At 33.8% G+C, this 17230-nt stretch overlaps 1 protein-coding gene across 2 annotated transcripts in view; it reads left to right on the top strand.

Annotated features, from left to right (window-relative positions):
• TTBK2 (tau tubulin kinase 2) overlaps window positions 1-17230 on the top strand; it is an 82643-nt gene that overhangs the window by 31625 nt on the left and 33788 nt on the right. For both annotated transcript variants that reach the window (XM_058855410.1, XM_058855401.1), the window contains exons 4-7: window positions 558-631; window positions 1645-1785; window positions 3084-3188; window positions 17141-17206. In XM_058855410.1, coding sequence (XP_058711393.1) covers window positions 558-631; window positions 1645-1785; window positions 3084-3188; window positions 17141-17206 — 386 coding nt within the window. The remainder of the gene's footprint in view (window positions 1-557; window positions 632-1644; window positions 1786-3083; window positions 3189-17140; window positions 17207-17230) is intronic.

Here is a 17230-nt window from a genome sequence, read left to right as displayed (position 1 = left end):
GCAGGAGGAGGCTTTAAACAAAATCAGCTTAAACAAAACTGATTTTTTTTTTTTTTTGCTTCAGTATACCTGAGCTGAATTTATCTTTTGTAGCTAAACAGCAAGGATTGTGTTCTAAAGGAAAATATTAATAAATTGGATTAGTTGAATTACGTTTTCTGCATTTTTTAATATAAAACGTAACTCACAAGTAATACGACTGTTTTCTTTCATCATGGCAGCTGCAGCTTATAGAAAAGGGGAATATTGGCTAGGAGTATTGTCTATTACAAACCATTAGCTTCGTAAGAAAATAACCTTTTCCAGTCCAAAATCCCTCAAATTTGTGGACATTTAGGCATGTTGTCATGCATGTTTTCTTATGGAAGAGTGAGAGCTTTAGTATAGGAGAAAGCTTCTGTTTAATTGCAGGTAGAACTAACTTTGGTTTTATTGCTGTTGAACTGCATGGGGCTTTGTTTCTTATTTTACATATTTTCCAGTAATTTCCTAGGTATTTACAGGAATAAACCACAGAATTTCATTATTATTGGCTAATTTGCTTCTTTTTCTCTTAGGAAAAGATCATGTCTGTAGATTCATAGGATGTGGACGGAATGACAGATTTAATTATGTGGTCATGCAGTTGCAGGTTAGTGTATCAAAGCACTCAATGTTTGCTTGTGTGTTGAGGTTTATTAGCCAAGTGTATATGAAGATACCAGTAAGATTTTAGAGGATGCTAAACAAACAAAAAAACTCCCAAAGATCACAAATTAGTAAGTGAGCCTCAATTGAGCATATCCTTATATTTTTCCCTTCATATCCTTTCCATATCCATAATTCTCTCAAAAAAGAGAAAGCTTGCATCCTGAGAAAGACCTGACTGTTGGAAGAGTGAACTGTGATGTCTTCTGAGATATTTTACATTCCTTTTAAGTCTTCACTTGAAGATAGTCTAAAATGTATTTTTTTAGTCTCTGCATTTTGTTGGCTTTTTTTATAAAAGTGAAAAATTACCCTATGCAAGTAAAATAAAGCACTTCATTTTACAGAAAGACTTGTTCTTTTAAAAAAGGATAAAATAGGTGATTAGCACTTAGAGTTATGGAATGAATGTCCTTGGTCATCTGGGTGAATATGAATTCTGAAAAAAGTGTGTTTTAGTTCATACTGTTGTTTGTCTGTTATTTTAGCAGAACAACAGTTCTGTGATGTCATGGGGTTGCATTTCCTACATAATATATTTTTCATCTGTTTGATGTAATGTGTAATTTAAAATTACGTACTTTTCCTTAAAGAAATGAGTGTGAAGAAGTCTTCATGAGCATTTTCTCAGAGGCCTTTTTTTGGGTATGACACAAATACAATTTAAGTAACAGTGTTTGCACTGGTTTTCTAATAAGGGTTAGTTTGTTCCACGTTTTTAGAACTAGAAAGGTACAAAGGTTCATATTTTCAAAAACAAATTCTAAATTTAGTGTTGGAGATACTTGGGGACTTCGTCATTACATTTAGGTGAGATGTGTTACCTTTACGTGTGAAAATAGGTATTGAGAGTCTTTAATGGTAGATCATGAACAACTAAAGAAGTAGGAAGACTACAGTATCTGTGAATCTTGGTGTTGGTATTTTTTAATGAAAATGTCCTTCTAATTTTATCAGGGTCGGAACTTGGCAGACCTGCGTCGTAGCCAATCTCGAGGAACGTTCACCATTAGTACCACTCTGCGGCTTGGGAAGCAGATTTTGGAATCTATTGAAAGTATTCATTCTGTGGGATTCTTGCACAGGGACATAAAACCAGTAAGTCTGCCCATTAAATCAAAACAGGCAAGTAAGATGTGGTCACTAGATGGGTGCATAAGTAAGAATATGTTCTATACTAGATGCTAAAACAGAAAAATGAGAAGGGATGGACAATTGAATGCTTTATCATCGGATAGGGCAGATTTTTTTCTATTAATTGATGTTGGATTGCAACAACAGTAACTTTGGTCTTTTTCATTGTCTCCAGTTTAGGCCTCCTTGCAATTTTCTGTAGTTGAAACTTCCAACTCTTAGCATCATGTAACCAAGAGTATTTGCCATGAGATATGACCTAATATGCCTGACTAATGGCAATTAATATTGTCATATAATAAACCTAAAAGAATATATACTAACTGTACAGTGTATTTATAAGTCCTTCAATAGTAATTTTTATGTATTTAATATATTTTCAACAAACAAGGAAATTAAAGACACACTGTATGAGAAAACTATTGTTTTATTGTGCAATTCTTTTTAGATCTATTGTTAATATGTCAGTATCAGAAGAGTGCCTTCCTGATGGTATCACACTTTTGTTCTTACTATTTTCTATTTTTCTTTGAATTTATTCCTGAAATTCGTATTGCTCTTTATGACAAATATCACCAGAACTCTGAATTGTCAGAATTCGTAAATGAGGAAAAAATAAGCAAATCTTTGTGTTTTCTAATGGATTCAAATATGGTTGGTTATATCTGATTTATAAGGAAACAGCTAAGTTTCCTGTCAGCTGAATGATGCTTTCATAAAACTTCCAATATAAAACTTCTGTACATTAGAAAAATTTCATTTACATCACTTCTTCCTAGCAACTTTTTATAAAACTTGTATTCTCACTGACCAATCCCCATTTAAGCCTGCATTTAATAGGAAAAAGGCATAGAGGCAGTGAATGTCAAGTGGAATAGGTGAGAAAGAATTAGCTGGAGCTAACTGTGGTTTGTGCTGAACTCAAATCTTGAAATCCTTGTTTGTTTTCCTTGTGACCAATTAGTCAATGCTGAATTTCTGTGAGTAGGTGACATGATTGGAAAATTAATATATTCTAAGTGATAAAGTAAGATGACAGTGTTTTTTGACAGTATAGGCCACTGTTCAGATATGCTAAGTCAGATGCCTGTTTCTCTTAACAATGTTTTCTTCAAATTTATTAGGAATACAGTAGAAGTGAAAACATGTAAGGAAGGATAGAGAAATATAGTATGAATTTTCTGTTTGTGTTATTGCATTAATATATGAGCATATTGAAACCTGTTGAAACTATTATCTGTCTGTATTTTTTTTCTTCCTAGTCAAACTTCGCAATGGGACGTTTTCCAAGCACCTGTAGGAAGTGTTTTATGCTGGATTTTGGCTTAGCTCGGCAATTTACCAACTCATGTGGGGATGTCAGACCAGTAAGATTTTTTTCACAGTTGAAATCCTAATTCTTTAATGTGGTAGTATGTTGTCTTTTCTTCTGGAGATGTGTGGGAGTTGCATTGAACTGGTGTTTTAAGCTTGACAAACACCATCCCAGATCAGAAGTGCCTTGTGATTTATTAACTATGTTAAAAGAGCGGCAGTAGGGAATGGGTCAGGTTTCTGGTTTTTGGCTTGAGACAGAGGTGTACATCTAAGATATTTTGGGATAATCTGTCATTTGTTTTGGAAAATCAAGTGATACATAGGTCTTCATTAAATATCAGAATGGTATACCAGAGCTGAATTTCACTTGCTGTTTTATATTGCATTTAAAAAAACCCAAAACACAAAACCACAACAACAACAAAAAACTGAGAAAATGTAAAAGTCAGACACTAAACTGACTATATAATCTGAAAGAGAAAGTCTGAATAATTAAAGCAGTGATAGGACACTATTTATGTAAGAGGACATTAAATAAGTCTAGTTATTGTATTGCCAGTGCAATGCAATCTGAAGAAGATTGGTCATCAAAGTTTATCAATGAAGAAATCACAATTTTCAGCAAGTAGAGACTCCCTAATTCACTGGTGGGCAGTTAGTTTTGTTTATTTAAAAGTTTCAAAATTAACAAGTCAGAGCCATTGTACATGATGATGTTTAAAAGAAATATTTTCTTTATTAAGTTAGTTTAGTTTAGATTTTGATGGCAGCACCAAATAATGTACTAGTCCATATTGTGTAGCATATTTATAAATATGACACAAATTGAGTGGTAGAAGCCATCTCAATAGGATTTTCACCCTTATTTTGCCTAAGAAGTTGGGAAAGTGGCAGATTGTTCTGTGCAGATTATGAGGTATGTGAATTAGTAAGGTAAATTAGTGGGGTTCTGCTGTGTCTAGCTGAAAGGCTGGACACTGCAATGAAAACAAAGAGCAGGGGAGACCAGCAGAGTGTCTGCTACTGTTGAAAAGGTGAGCTAAACATTTAAAGTAGTTTTATTTTTTTGTTAATTTCTCAGTGTTGTTGTGTTCTGTATGCTTGGCTGCTTATAATGTTTTTTGAACTGGCATCTAATTTCAAAGAGAAAATAATTCCCAAGATTCTCTGTGTATACACACCAAAGGTAACATTTTCAGAAAAACTAAATTGTAACAGAAAATTCAAGTTTTTTGATATTCTTTCTTTTATAAAAACTACCTCTCTCATTTTGTTTTTCATTGCAGTGCCCTACAGTGTAACTGAAATAATTCTTCAATTGAAATTGTTTAGAAGTTTTTGTCACTGTAATCAATATTTGGAGAGTGCAGTGATGGTGGGGGAAAAAATAGTGGTTTCGTTTGTATGCAAATAGTTAGTTAGAAATGGTTCTTGTATAATGAGCAGCCAAAATGTTTGCCTTGCTTACTAATAGAATTTATTAATATTTTCTTTAAATGTGCTATGTACTTCTCCTTGAGGCTGTCCTAAGAAGCTTCATTGGCTTTCTTCTGCAGATACTGCATGTAATGCAGGACAATATAAAAGCACATTCTCCAAAAACACAATACTCTCTTCATAAAAACATAGTTAAGGTTGGCTTGTTGACTGTTAGCTTCTTATAACCCTAGTTCATGTGAACTATTGCTGCAAGATGCACTGATTTTTATGTAACTGAGAGACACAATTCAGACGTGAAACATTTAGCTCTTGGGAGTCATCAGTTAGATTTTCTTGATTTGTTAACTTGGAGGCCTAGACAATGATGTGTTGTTTGGGTCATCCATTCTGTTTGACCCAAACTTTCAAAACCAATAATGGTATGGAGTTAGAGCAGAGGAGTTCAATGAGCTTTTAAAAGTGGACATGAATTGCTGTAAACATAGAAACAGGTTTTGTGTTTGTAAAATCTAGTATCAAATTTCTTCTTTATTCTTCCTGATTTCCCTGATACTTCTGTCATTGCCCTTTTTGCTTTTTAACAGAATCTTTTCACACACTGCAGCTGAAATAGACTTTTATAGTCTCTCTCTAGAATTACAGAATTTCCTCATCCAACAATATCAGAACTCTCCTTCAGAAAAAAGTGAAATCTCCAGGATATAGTAGCTGTCTTTTTTCTCTTTCCTCCTCTTCCCTACAAAGGGAATGCAGTACTCTAATCTCATTTTTACATATCCACTGTGTAGGTAGTAATTTGTTGTAAAGTTGGTGAAAAGGGATAAAATTGGTTATAATACAACAACTGTTAGAAAAGGACTAATCCTTTTTGGTATTTCACAATCATTATCTGGACTGTAATTTAAAATTTAGCATTTTTCTTGCAGGAAAATATTGTATCTCTTAATATAGAGGGATAGAAGGTAATTTCAGATAATTACAGGAAGGAGTATTTTGAGGGACAATTTTACATAATGAAAATGTGTTCAAGCTTTATTGGTCTTCCCCAATGTCTGAGCATACTATCAAAAGGAATACCTTTATTGCTTATCTGAAGGATCCAGGAATTTTACCTTCTCTTGGGTTATTCAGTTAGCAGAGACAGTTTCCCACTTGTTCCAGACATTGGCCTTAAATTAATCGGTTATAGTTGCAGTTTTCTTCTTGCAGTATCATTTTACTACAGTGGTCTATGTGAATCTTCAAAACTGAAAGAAAAACATGTTAAAATAAAACATAAAGCAAAAACAAGGCTTTGCACACTTTTTCATGCTACAGAAAGTTCTCTCTCAGAATTACTGCTGTAAAATAAAATATTTTTAACTGCTAATTTTGACATGGATTCATTTTACCAAAGTTGTCCTATCTTCCAGCTGTCTGAATGACTATGCTTGTGAGGAGCTAACTTCAAGGAGAGAGGGATATGTCTGTTGTATTCGGTAATAAGATATTTATAAAATGTATAAACATGTTGAAGAGAGTAGTGAAGACCTGCAGTTTATTAAGTTTTGTGATCTGACACCTTTACCTGGCTAAAAGTTAAAAATCAGAAACAAACATTTATTGCATTTCGTAGGTTTGAGAAAGATGAATGAAAGGTAATGGCTTTTGATACTAAATTATACATGGAGGGGACAATACTAGGATGCAGGTATTTGGGGTACATGTAGAATCAAATTATAGAATGGAAGTTGATAAGGAACCACTAATTAGTGGGAGGAGCCTTCTCTGGGGATGGAAAAGATCAGAAGAGAGAAAATTGAGTGTGGATGTAGGATGTTAAAAGAAGGAAGGATGAAACACAGGCAAGCAAATAAATTCTTGGAGAGAGGAAGCCAATAAATGAATTAATGGTGTAGATAAGAATTGATTACTGCAAAGCTGGGTAATTAGAATTTAATTGTAGGGATACTCTAATCACCAAGCAAATACATTTAGCAGGATGCAAATTTAGTGTATTTATGGGATTCACAGTCTGCTATTTATTGTTTTTTGAGGATGTAGTACCTAACATGTTTTTGCTATTGTCTTAGAGATAGCTGAAGTGTTAGCATCTTTTTGTTTTTTAATGGAGACAAAGAATAAATTATTCTTTTTGAATGTAAACCTAACTTCATGCAGCCATCAATTTCCATGTCTCTGTTTACATGGTAAAAATGGAAAGTGAAGGTGTCAGCTGTGGTACAGAAATAGAAAACCTTGAGGGACAAAATGCGAAGGACATTTGCATTCTTAACATCATCAGTACTGCAGCCAGGTCTTAGGCAGTTGTCATCACTCCTGTTTTAAAGTGAACCTTAACCACAACTGCTTTTTGAGGTATTATTAAATGTAATACAAAGAAAGCAAAATTTAAAAAAAAAACCACTAGTCTTTGCTTTTAAAAAAATTAAACTTAAAAAAATAATTTTAGGTCATAGTTCTTTAAAATCCATAATTAATCCATCACATATTATCACAGGCCTGAGTTTTGTGGTCTTTTATTTATGTGGATTTCAAATTATAAATAACTGAATTTTATTTGTTTTACAAAGTAGGTAGTATAATGTATATAACTGAGGTGACGAAGCTAGGGAGTAACAGAATTAAAAACCTATCCATAAGAAAATGGCATTTAGATAAAACCTTTTCATCTAAAACATCAGTGTTTTTTTACTCAGTATACAGGTCTCATGAGCTGACTGGCAGCCTAAAGAATTGTTCAGATTAACACCCTGAATCTGATGATTTGGACTCAGCAAAGATAATTGAAGGAGAAAATTCCTTTTTGCCCAATTTGATGCTTCATTTGGAATGTGGGATTCCTTTATTGAGAGTATCGTGACTAGTGGGTTGAAATGTGTTCAGAGGAGAATGTTTTGTTTGTGGTAATTGTTGTATTTTTGATAATAAAGGCTTTTTAGGTCAAGGGAGGAGCTATGACTGCATTCCCCCATCTCCCCACCTTTCTCCTGCTCTTCCCAGTGACTAGATTTTAGGTCATTCCTCAGTGGTTTAAATAAAATTAAGAGCTTCGTCAAAGTTCTCATTGTCATAAGACATTTTAGCATGACCTTAATTTCAAGTGTCTAAATTTTAGTATTTTTATTTGAGAACAAGTAAAAAATATCAAAACTACATTCTTTTAACATTAAGTAGGTTTAAAGTATTCTACAGTATTTACTTACTCTGAAAATTAACAGAAATATTCAAATCCAAAGGCAAAAGAGTATCCACAAAAATTGTCTTTGACTTCTGCTAAAGCAGAGGATACACCAGCTGCTGTACAGTCTGACCCTTAGAAAAATGCTGTGAAAGCAATTGTGAATGCAGATGTCTAGATTTTTTTATTGTCTAGGACAGCAGTTACAAATCTGTTCACATCAAACAATGCACATATTATTCCATATCAGGTGTTTCTGTACAAATCAGCTAAGTACTGCTTGTCTTTCTTCAGTGCCCTCAGGTTCTGAGGATTTTCCAGTAAATGAGATTTTATCTTCAAGTTTCACTTTAAGGTACAGATGGTGTCCTAGAAATGTAGCTTAAAAAGCTGAATTATTTAAAAAAAAAAAAAAAAAAAAAAAAGAAACCACAAAATCAAAACAAACAAGAACCAATAAAATAATGAAACACCCCCACCCCAAACAAACAAATAAACAAACAACCCAAAACAATCCTGCACAGAATACTTCACAAGAATGTGTTAGTAGATAACAAAACAGAGTATTATATGCATTTTGAAAGCATTGGAAGTCTATTTTACTTCAATTACATACAGAGACAGAAGGTATAAATTTCTTGTATACTCGTATTTTCATTTTTTTTTTTTTTACTTGTGAAAATTTGGGAATGTTTATGAATTTGAATTGCATGATGTTTCTTTTAGTAAGATTCTGGGTTATCTAGATTGCTGAAGAAGGAGAATACTTCCTTGTTATTCTGCCTTACCTCCTGTCATCTTGGCAGAAGAATTACAGATTGTTAATTTCTGTATTTGGAAGAGATCATTGTTTTTATGGTGCTGAAATAGTTAAAACTATGTCCATTAAATGCTTTTTATCATGGGAAAAAGGAGTTGGGATAGTTTTAAGAACTAAAGGAGCAAAGTGAAGCTACACAATTGTAAACAAAATGGTCACTGAAAATCTTTTGCCTTCTTTGAAAGCCATTTGGACCCATGGAGTGCTCAAAGATGGATTGCTTATACATTCTCAATCTTCTTTTCAAGTAGATGCTATTACAGCAAACATTGATAGCTTGATAACTTCAAGAATTAAGACTCAGAAGTGGTCACAGATAGTGTAGAGTAGAACTGGTGCAGGTTTTTTTGTTTGCCCCAGTGGCCCTCATGATTTAGAATTTATGCTGGTAACTACCAAATCCCTTGACTGTGTGAATTTAATATAAATAAGAGTCTGTATATTGGAAGTTGTTCAAGGATAGTTACTGAACATGACATTCAGAATAAAATTGGGAATAAAATGAGACCACCCATTAAATTTAAAGGATTGGCAGCACCTCAGTTATCTCCAGAAAATTGTGAAATTGATCTGGTTTTGGTTTCAGGTAAAGAGCACTAAGATACACTGTTTCTTCAGCAGTTCCTTGACACACCTCTGTTTTGAGTGACACAGGTTAAAGCAAAGTCCAAGGACAACTAGGACATGTTTATGAGTACAGTATTAAATGACAGTGGATTTAATGGAAAATAATTAAATAGTACAGAAAATTTCCAGGGAGCTGTTTGATATCTTAGGACACCATATCATGCATATAATAAATAATTGGCTAAAATACGTTAACTGTTCTAAACATACCTGCCTAAAACTGTTGAAAGCCCTGTGCTGCAGGGTAATGATCCATGTCATTTTGTTAAATGTACTGTTTAGATGCTCTTTCATCCTGCTGAGAAACATTTTGTTGCTGGCATTTGTTTACCTTATGCTATCTCTTCTCAGTAATGGCCTCTCAGTGCTGAACAGTACATTACAGAGGGATATGATTAGCTGAAGATTACATGTGTGGACCTAAACAAGGAACAGAGTATTTATTTTTCCTCTTGAAATATTTTTCATTTTCCTCAGAGCTTTTTGAAAAACGTTAATAAGTTTCTGTGTAATAGTCCTCTGTGGCTTTTACACATGGATATACTTCAGAGGAGACTTTTTGTAAGTTTTCTCTTAAAGGGAATACACCATTAGCTTACAACATAATTGTTTGGAACAAGGAAGTGACAAAAAATTACTTTTCCTCCTCAGCAATTGCGTGGAAGGTATGCATGATGTATTGGACACGTCTTCACCAATGCTTATAAAGCGAAGACCTGTGTGTGCTGAAATTTGGCATGAGAAGTTTCTAGGATCAAATGTCTGTAACTGGGCAATCCTAAAATAATTTTTTTATTAGTTTCTTTACTGTCTGTCTAACAAAGGCATAAAGTGATGAGAAGAAGCACTGAACACAGAATTGTACAATGGTTTGGGTTGAAAGGGACCTTAAAGATCACCTGACTCCCACTCCCTTGCCTTGGCCAGGTTGCTCAAGGCATATCCAACATGGGCTTTCAAACACTTCCAGTGATGGAGCATCTACAGCCCCTCTGGACAACCCATTCCAGTGCTCTACCACCCTCTGAGAAAATAATTTCTTCCTACAAAAGCAAAACTGTGTCCAATTTTTCATTGTTACCAGATTTCTGAAGACATAGGACAGGTATCTTAACCATGTATTTTGAGATCAGTTTTTTTAACAGCCACCTCTCTCTGCTTCTCTTCATCACTTCATGTGAAGATGCCACAGCTGGGATTATAAAGCATTAAAAATACATAGTACATTTGTAGTGAACTCTCTATAAATCAGCAGAAAAGCACAGAATAAACAAGAAATCATAAGCAAACAAATATTTAAAAATTTTAATGTGTGCATCTTTGAATTTATTTGAATAATGCTGTTGCATTGATTTTGTGTTTTGTTATTAGCAAAATCAGTTGCATTATTATGGCACAAATAAATGTAAAATAAAAAGCAATAGAACTGTATGTGTATAATACAGCTGACAAATAGAATGCAGTAATCTCCAGAAAACAGTTGAAAACTATTTTCTGTTTTGTTTCTAAGAGAAAAATATTTATTAATAAATAAATAATAAAAATAAATATTAATTTTAAAAAAATAAATAATGATTCAAAACTAGGAAGAGAGAACTGGACCAATTTTTTTGAAATCTGACCGTTGCTTCTTATGATAGTCTGCTTCTGCCATTCCATGTCTATTAAATTAAATTTTGCACATTTTGCTACTGGAGAAAAATAAATTTTCTAAGGAACAAATATTTTTAAACTGTATTAGCAGCTTTTCTTCCCTAAGCCTGCATCAGTCAGACTACACCACATATATTTTTGGAAATAGGTGAGGTTTGCAAGATTTTCTTCAAAATTCTGAATTCTAAGCATTTGTTAGTTAATAGCTTTTTAAAAAGTGGACTACTTAAGAAAAAAAATCTTGTTTTAGTAAATGGAGTTCTGTTGAAGTGTCTAAGATGAATTATTACAGCATTATATTTTCTTTATAACTTTCAGTTCTGTAGAAAATAAATTATTGTATAATATCACACTTACACAATGCAAGCTGTAAATATATAAAATCATTCTTAAATAGGCTATACATACCCTTCAATTTTCTCCTTCATGTCCTCTAAGTCAGCAAACACCAGAGCCCAATTTTTTTTTTCTTTTAATACCAGGAGAAACTGTAGAAGTTTTAGATTTTTATGTCAAAATGTCCTACACGAAAATGGTTATTTGTTGAAGGGATTAAGTCAAGACCCCTTTGTTTAATTGGTTTATAAGCAGTATGCATGAATTGAAAGAATTATGACAGTCATTTGAGGTTCCATTTCTGAATTAGTAATGCTTTTATAAGGAAGAGATAGGAGTCAGTTTGATGAGGTTTGTGGAGACATTATTTTTAACAAATTAAAATAACTGTTAGACTGTTGGGCTTCAAAGGTTTTTTAGGTAATGCATCGCTGTGATAACACCTACCAGTGGCAGAGCTGTGCAGCTGTAATGATACAGCAGTGTTACACCTACCAGTGTATCATTAATTATTGTCTCCTAAAACCTCCTTCAAGGACATAGAGGGAGATTATTAAGGGTACAAGCGTATATGTATATGTTTATGTATATGTATGTGTATATGTTTTGAAACATCTCAGTGGACTAATCGTGGAATTAAATAGTTAAATCAAAAACTTAAGAAAATCATGTCTGGTTATATTTGAGAGGAAGATTCTTTAGGACCTGGAGTTTGGGGTTTTGGGGTGAAAAATAAAACCAAATACACAATATCCTGCCTGAAGAAATGTTTTGATTAGTAGCTGAGATATGAAAAACAATGATGATAAAATACTTTGTTAGGGTATATTGTTTTTTTACTCCTTTCCTGTTGTGTGCAGAACACTGGTATCACATCCAAACAGTCATTAAACAATTTAATTTAGAAATTTAAATTAGACATGCTGGAAGGTGCTTATAGATGTTCTATATTTTGATTCAGTAGTTCCTTTATTTTCTACAGAGCTAATAGATGCTCAAGGGAATGGGCGGTAACAGCCTTATTAAAAAAAGAAAAATAATTTTTCTAGTGATATTTGATCTTTTGATCTTATTTTTTAAAGGAATTATTCTATGAATGGTGAAACTTACCGTTTTTCTATTGTTTTGTGTTCTTCCCTTATGCCCTCCAAATTTTTTAGTGTTTTCAGCTTCATACTACGGCTTACCTTTCTGATCAGTACCTAGTTGCACTTTTGAGGCTGGGCTGGTATTTACATGCCGTCTAAAATTAATGCTGGTTGACCAGCTGATTGGTGTCCCTTAAGATGAATGTGAGCCATTTTAATTGAATTTTAACTATCTGTCTCTGTGTCAGTGTACTAATTTGGGTTCTGTCTTTAATCACCAATTTTCATTAAATTTTCAGGAACTGAAAGTCTTTGAGGGCTGTCCTATTTGTTTGAAATTAAAAGCTATTGTGGTGGAAAGAGAGATGGTTTGGTCCAGTAAAATTCATTTTATAGTGAAAATAGAAGCAAACAAAAATCAAACCCCAAATGCTGGTTTCCAGTTCTGTCTGAGCTATGAGCTAAATTCTCTGCTGAATTATGAAAAAATATTTTGAATAATTTAAAAGAAGGAAAATGTGTTATTTTATTGTTGTGGTTTAACCTCAGCTGGCAACCAAGTACCACAGAGCCACTTGCTCATTTTCCCCACCCCGCCTCCTGCCCCTGTAGGATAGGGAAGAAAACTAGAAAGGGTACATTTATGTACGTTAGCTTTCTTGAGACTTTTTGCTTTCCATCCATAGTTGAAACAAGCCTACTACTGAAACAGTCTACTTCTGGATTTATGCAACTCTTTAATATATGGTATTACCATTTTAAATACTAAATTATATATGTACAAAACATAAAAGTATTAAGGTCTCCATTCTCCAGTCTTCTAAGTGCAGAACAACTGTAAAATTTTTACTTGCAGAGATAAATAAAACAATATTCTCTATGGGGAACTTATTTGCCAGAGCATAACTGTTTCATATAGATAGTCTTCCTCTTAAAATAATTTGTGTTTCAGCTTCTGGAATAAGAGGAAGAAGAAAGATTGCACAGGGCAAAGCAAACATACACGTGGAAGACTTATCCTGTGTGATTTTTCATTGCAGTAAGTTTAGGTTTGTGACAGACATTAGTAGGTTGTTACTCCCTTCCAGACTTTTTCTTTGCTCATAAATCAGCTTCAGAATGACTTCAGTTTTACCTAGTGTAGTCTTTAGTTAGTACTACATTGGCTGAGGACTCCAGACTGAAAACTGTAGCTCAGGAGATGTTTTGTGTATCAAATACTGCTGGCTTAGAGATGGTGTTGCTTTTTATAGCACATGCTGTAGGAGATAAGTTTTCATTTGTCACTACATGTCTGTTAGAACTCACAATAGCAAAATTTAATTGTATTGTTAGTTTTTAACTTACCTTGTTACTCAGCTTCTGCTGGAACTAGGTAGTGTAGGATCAGAGATCTGCAGTCAGTTTTTGGAAATCACATTTGTTTAGGTAGATCTGAGTCCAAGTAATGTGTCATACTGACAACTAGTAGGAGAGGGGATGATGGAGAGTTCTAAGTGCAAATACTCTGTGTCTGATACGGATTTTAAGACAGCTGAAAGTGTGGGTTTGAAGAGCTGTATATGCAGTGAAAATCTATTGAAATCTATAATATATTGTAATGGCAATTGTATTTCAGCTGCTTGATCTTTCCCTATTCAAGTGATCCTTGAAATTTTCATTTGTTTTAGACTGCTGCTAACACATGCTAGGCATTACATTAGGCTGCAAAGTCTATTATGTTCAAAAGGGAAGGATTGGAATGCGAATTGTTGAGGCTATGAAAAAGGGTTTCCAAGAATTGGAACTGTGTGTAGTTCCAATCATGGAAATATATTTCTGGTGGAATTTGAACTAGGAAATTGTCCTTTTCAAGGGGAAATATGAAAAAGGAGATTTCTATCTTCAGCAAAGAAAAATAGGGGTAACGTAAGTGGTTGCTTCTCTATGCATCCCCTATGGCTTTTGAACCCTACTCTTAAGGCAGCACTACTGGCTTCTTAGTGCAAAACCTAGATGCCTAGGAATACTCAGTCATGGTCAGATTGATTGGGAGCACCATGGTGTGTCTCAGATATAATGTGAAGAAACAGAATTGATTTATTTTTTCATGTTGATTTTCTAGTTTCCATGACTGCAGTAATAAATTAACTTTTTTGCTCTGTGTAACCTTTCCAGTGTTTCCCAGAGCAATAAACACAGAGCATTTATCTAGAGACACTGAACTGAGCTAAGGAGAGTGATTTGCCTCGTCCACAGCCACTCCAAAAAAGCAACATTCATAGGTTTGTAAGCATAGTGTCTCCCCAGAGTCTGAAAGCTGTGTGCTTAGTGGAAATAGTTCACTTTCCTAGGATCTGAGACATTGCCAAGTGTTTCCAGGGCATCAGCACCTCCAAAGGAAACTGATGTTACATTAAAAAACTACCCTTATAAGTAGAAAAATTCACTGTAGTCACTGGATCTGCTTAATTAATCTGCATGTATCTTCAATTTTTTTTTTAACTTAAATTTGAAGGATTTAGTATTTTTCCTTTGCTACATGGGACATTGTGAGATATATGAAGACTTCTGAAACAGTTTCAGAAGTTATGCAAATGCTCAGAAGTCTGTAAGTTCTGTTCTGAATTGGGCAAACTTGATTTGACCTACAGATCATCACTCACGTCAAGGCAGGCATGGTAGAATTATTTTATTATTGCTGTGTGGCATTGTAATACTGCTACTGAATAGTGACCAGCTGCATTACTAAAAGGTATTTTATTGCATCTTGAAATATAACAGTGACAGATGCTTTTTCTTCAGACTATAGAAACTATAAGGCAAGAGTGACAGGCTTTAGATGTCCTTGCTGGAATAAAGAATTCAGAATTCATTTCATTATAAGCTCATAGAGAGAAACAGTATTTTTTTTTTTCTTTTTTTCTTTTCCTTCCCATCCAGGTGATTCTCAGGTAATTGAAATCATGTTAGGGCAAATAAGGATGGCTGTGACTTTAACATTCAGAAGTATTTGAATTGGTACACAGTGAATTTCCTCATATGGACATTTCTTCCCCAGGACAGTAGTGGAATAGGTCAGATTTTTAGTTTTTGTAAACTGAATGGGACAATTTAGTTTTCATATGACACTTCTTAGTCTTTTTCTCTTGCTTTGTCCAGAAACTGAAGCATTTCTGTCCTAGTTATCAAGTAGAAGTTGAAATTGTGATACTAGAAAAGAAAGTGGAATTTCATCCTAGGTTTCATATTTTCCATTAGTCTCAGAAGAACTGAAATATTTAACTAAGTAAAACTGAATGTAGTCCTTCCTTTTAAACATTCATGCCAGAGGCAAAAGACAGCAAACATTTGGTTTCATCTTCTGAAGCTATATACTCTTGAGATTTATGGAATTTGTATTTTCAACTGTTTTAAAGTTAAGCTCTCAGTTCCCTCCTGAAAAGTACTATTCATTAAACTACATATTTTTTTTAAATTTATCTGTGTTTTGGTTGCCTTGGCAGTGATGCTATATTACTCTTAGTTGGATGATTTACCAACCTGCAGCACTACTAAGGAGATTCATGTGCTTCTTTAAAAAAAATTGTTTCTCCTGAAATTTAGCAGTTCCAAAGCATTTTGAGCTATTCTTTTTCTGATTGCATGGTATTGTGAAATTTCTGCAACTACAGTGTTATGTTTCATTTCAGGGTAATGTTCAGTGTGGAATATGATATACTTATAAAATTAAAGATAAGGCAGACAGACAGTTAAATCTGTCCTGCCTGAACATGAAATGTGTTCTGAGCACCATTTAAAATGTATGATGATGTGCAAAGTCTAAGATCTATGGAATATCATCTGATAACCTCTTCATATTAGGAACATCCTAGAAAATATTCTCTGCCTTAACTAACACTTGTTCAGCTCTCATTGTACTACTCTAGCAGACATTGATTTTACGGGCTGTTGAATCCGTTTTTAAAGATGTTGCTGCATAATCCTGCTGGATTCTATCATTAGAGTTATGGACAGTAATAGCAGCTCCTGATTTATTTAAATGATAACTCTGTATAGCATCTGTTGGTGGATAAGAAAAAAAATTATACAGAAGATACATATAGACAGAGGTGGAAGTGTTTTATCTGAATAAGATATCAATGTATTGTGCTTATCTTCATGTGTATATCAAACCAGACTTTTCAATGTATTGTGCAAACTTTTAAAAAAAACTTTAGAATTGTCTTGCCGAGCAGACAGATCACCAATACCTCTCTAAGTACAAGTCAGAGCTGAGTTAGATAATTCAAATTTCTTATGTTCATTGTTAGAGGAAACAAAAATAATTATTTATTGGGAAGATAAGACTGCATAAAAGAAAGCAAATTTAATAGTCCTGGCAGTTTCGTCTGTATATAATGGTTAATTAAGAGGGTAGCATGGATTGGATATGTCTCTTAGGCAAAGTAATAATATCACAGTTTGATTTTAAAAAATTAAATTATGTAAATGCTGCTAATTATGACTGTCATAAATTATATAATTCTTTCTGTAATATTATTATTTGAATAAAAGAAGAACGGGAAAATACATTCTCTGATTATAAACATCAACTGACTGATGTTCACAAGATATCTAGAGCATCAGGGAAGAAATTCTGGTTTTCAGAGACTGGAAAAGAAAGAAAGAGTTTAAATTGGTGTCTCCAGTGCGGCCTTTGTAATTTATTGGTCAGCCAATTAGTGCCCACTTGAATTTCCACTGAGAAGTTGTAGAAGCACAGTAAACTGCAATAAAATCTCAAAAGAGATGTGTTGTGGCTCTCTTTGTAGATGCCAAGTTAAGTAGTCAGAGGGTTTATTTCTGACAATAAGAGTCTTTTCTATTCTCTGACAGCCACGAGCTGTTGCTGGTTTTCGAGGAACGGTACGATACGCATCAATCAACGCTCACAGAAACAGAGTGAGTATCACAATTTGGATCAAA

This window comes from Poecile atricapillus, chromosome 1 (genome assembly GCF_030490865.1).
Source record: "Poecile atricapillus isolate bPoeAtr1 chromosome 1, bPoeAtr1.hap1, whole genome shotgun sequence".
In the NCBI taxonomy this organism is placed as follows: Eukaryota; Metazoa; Chordata; class Aves; order Passeriformes; family Paridae; genus Poecile; species Poecile atricapillus.
The sequence above is the reverse complement of the archived record's forward strand: the minus strand, read 5'-3'. Positions and strand labels throughout refer to the sequence as shown.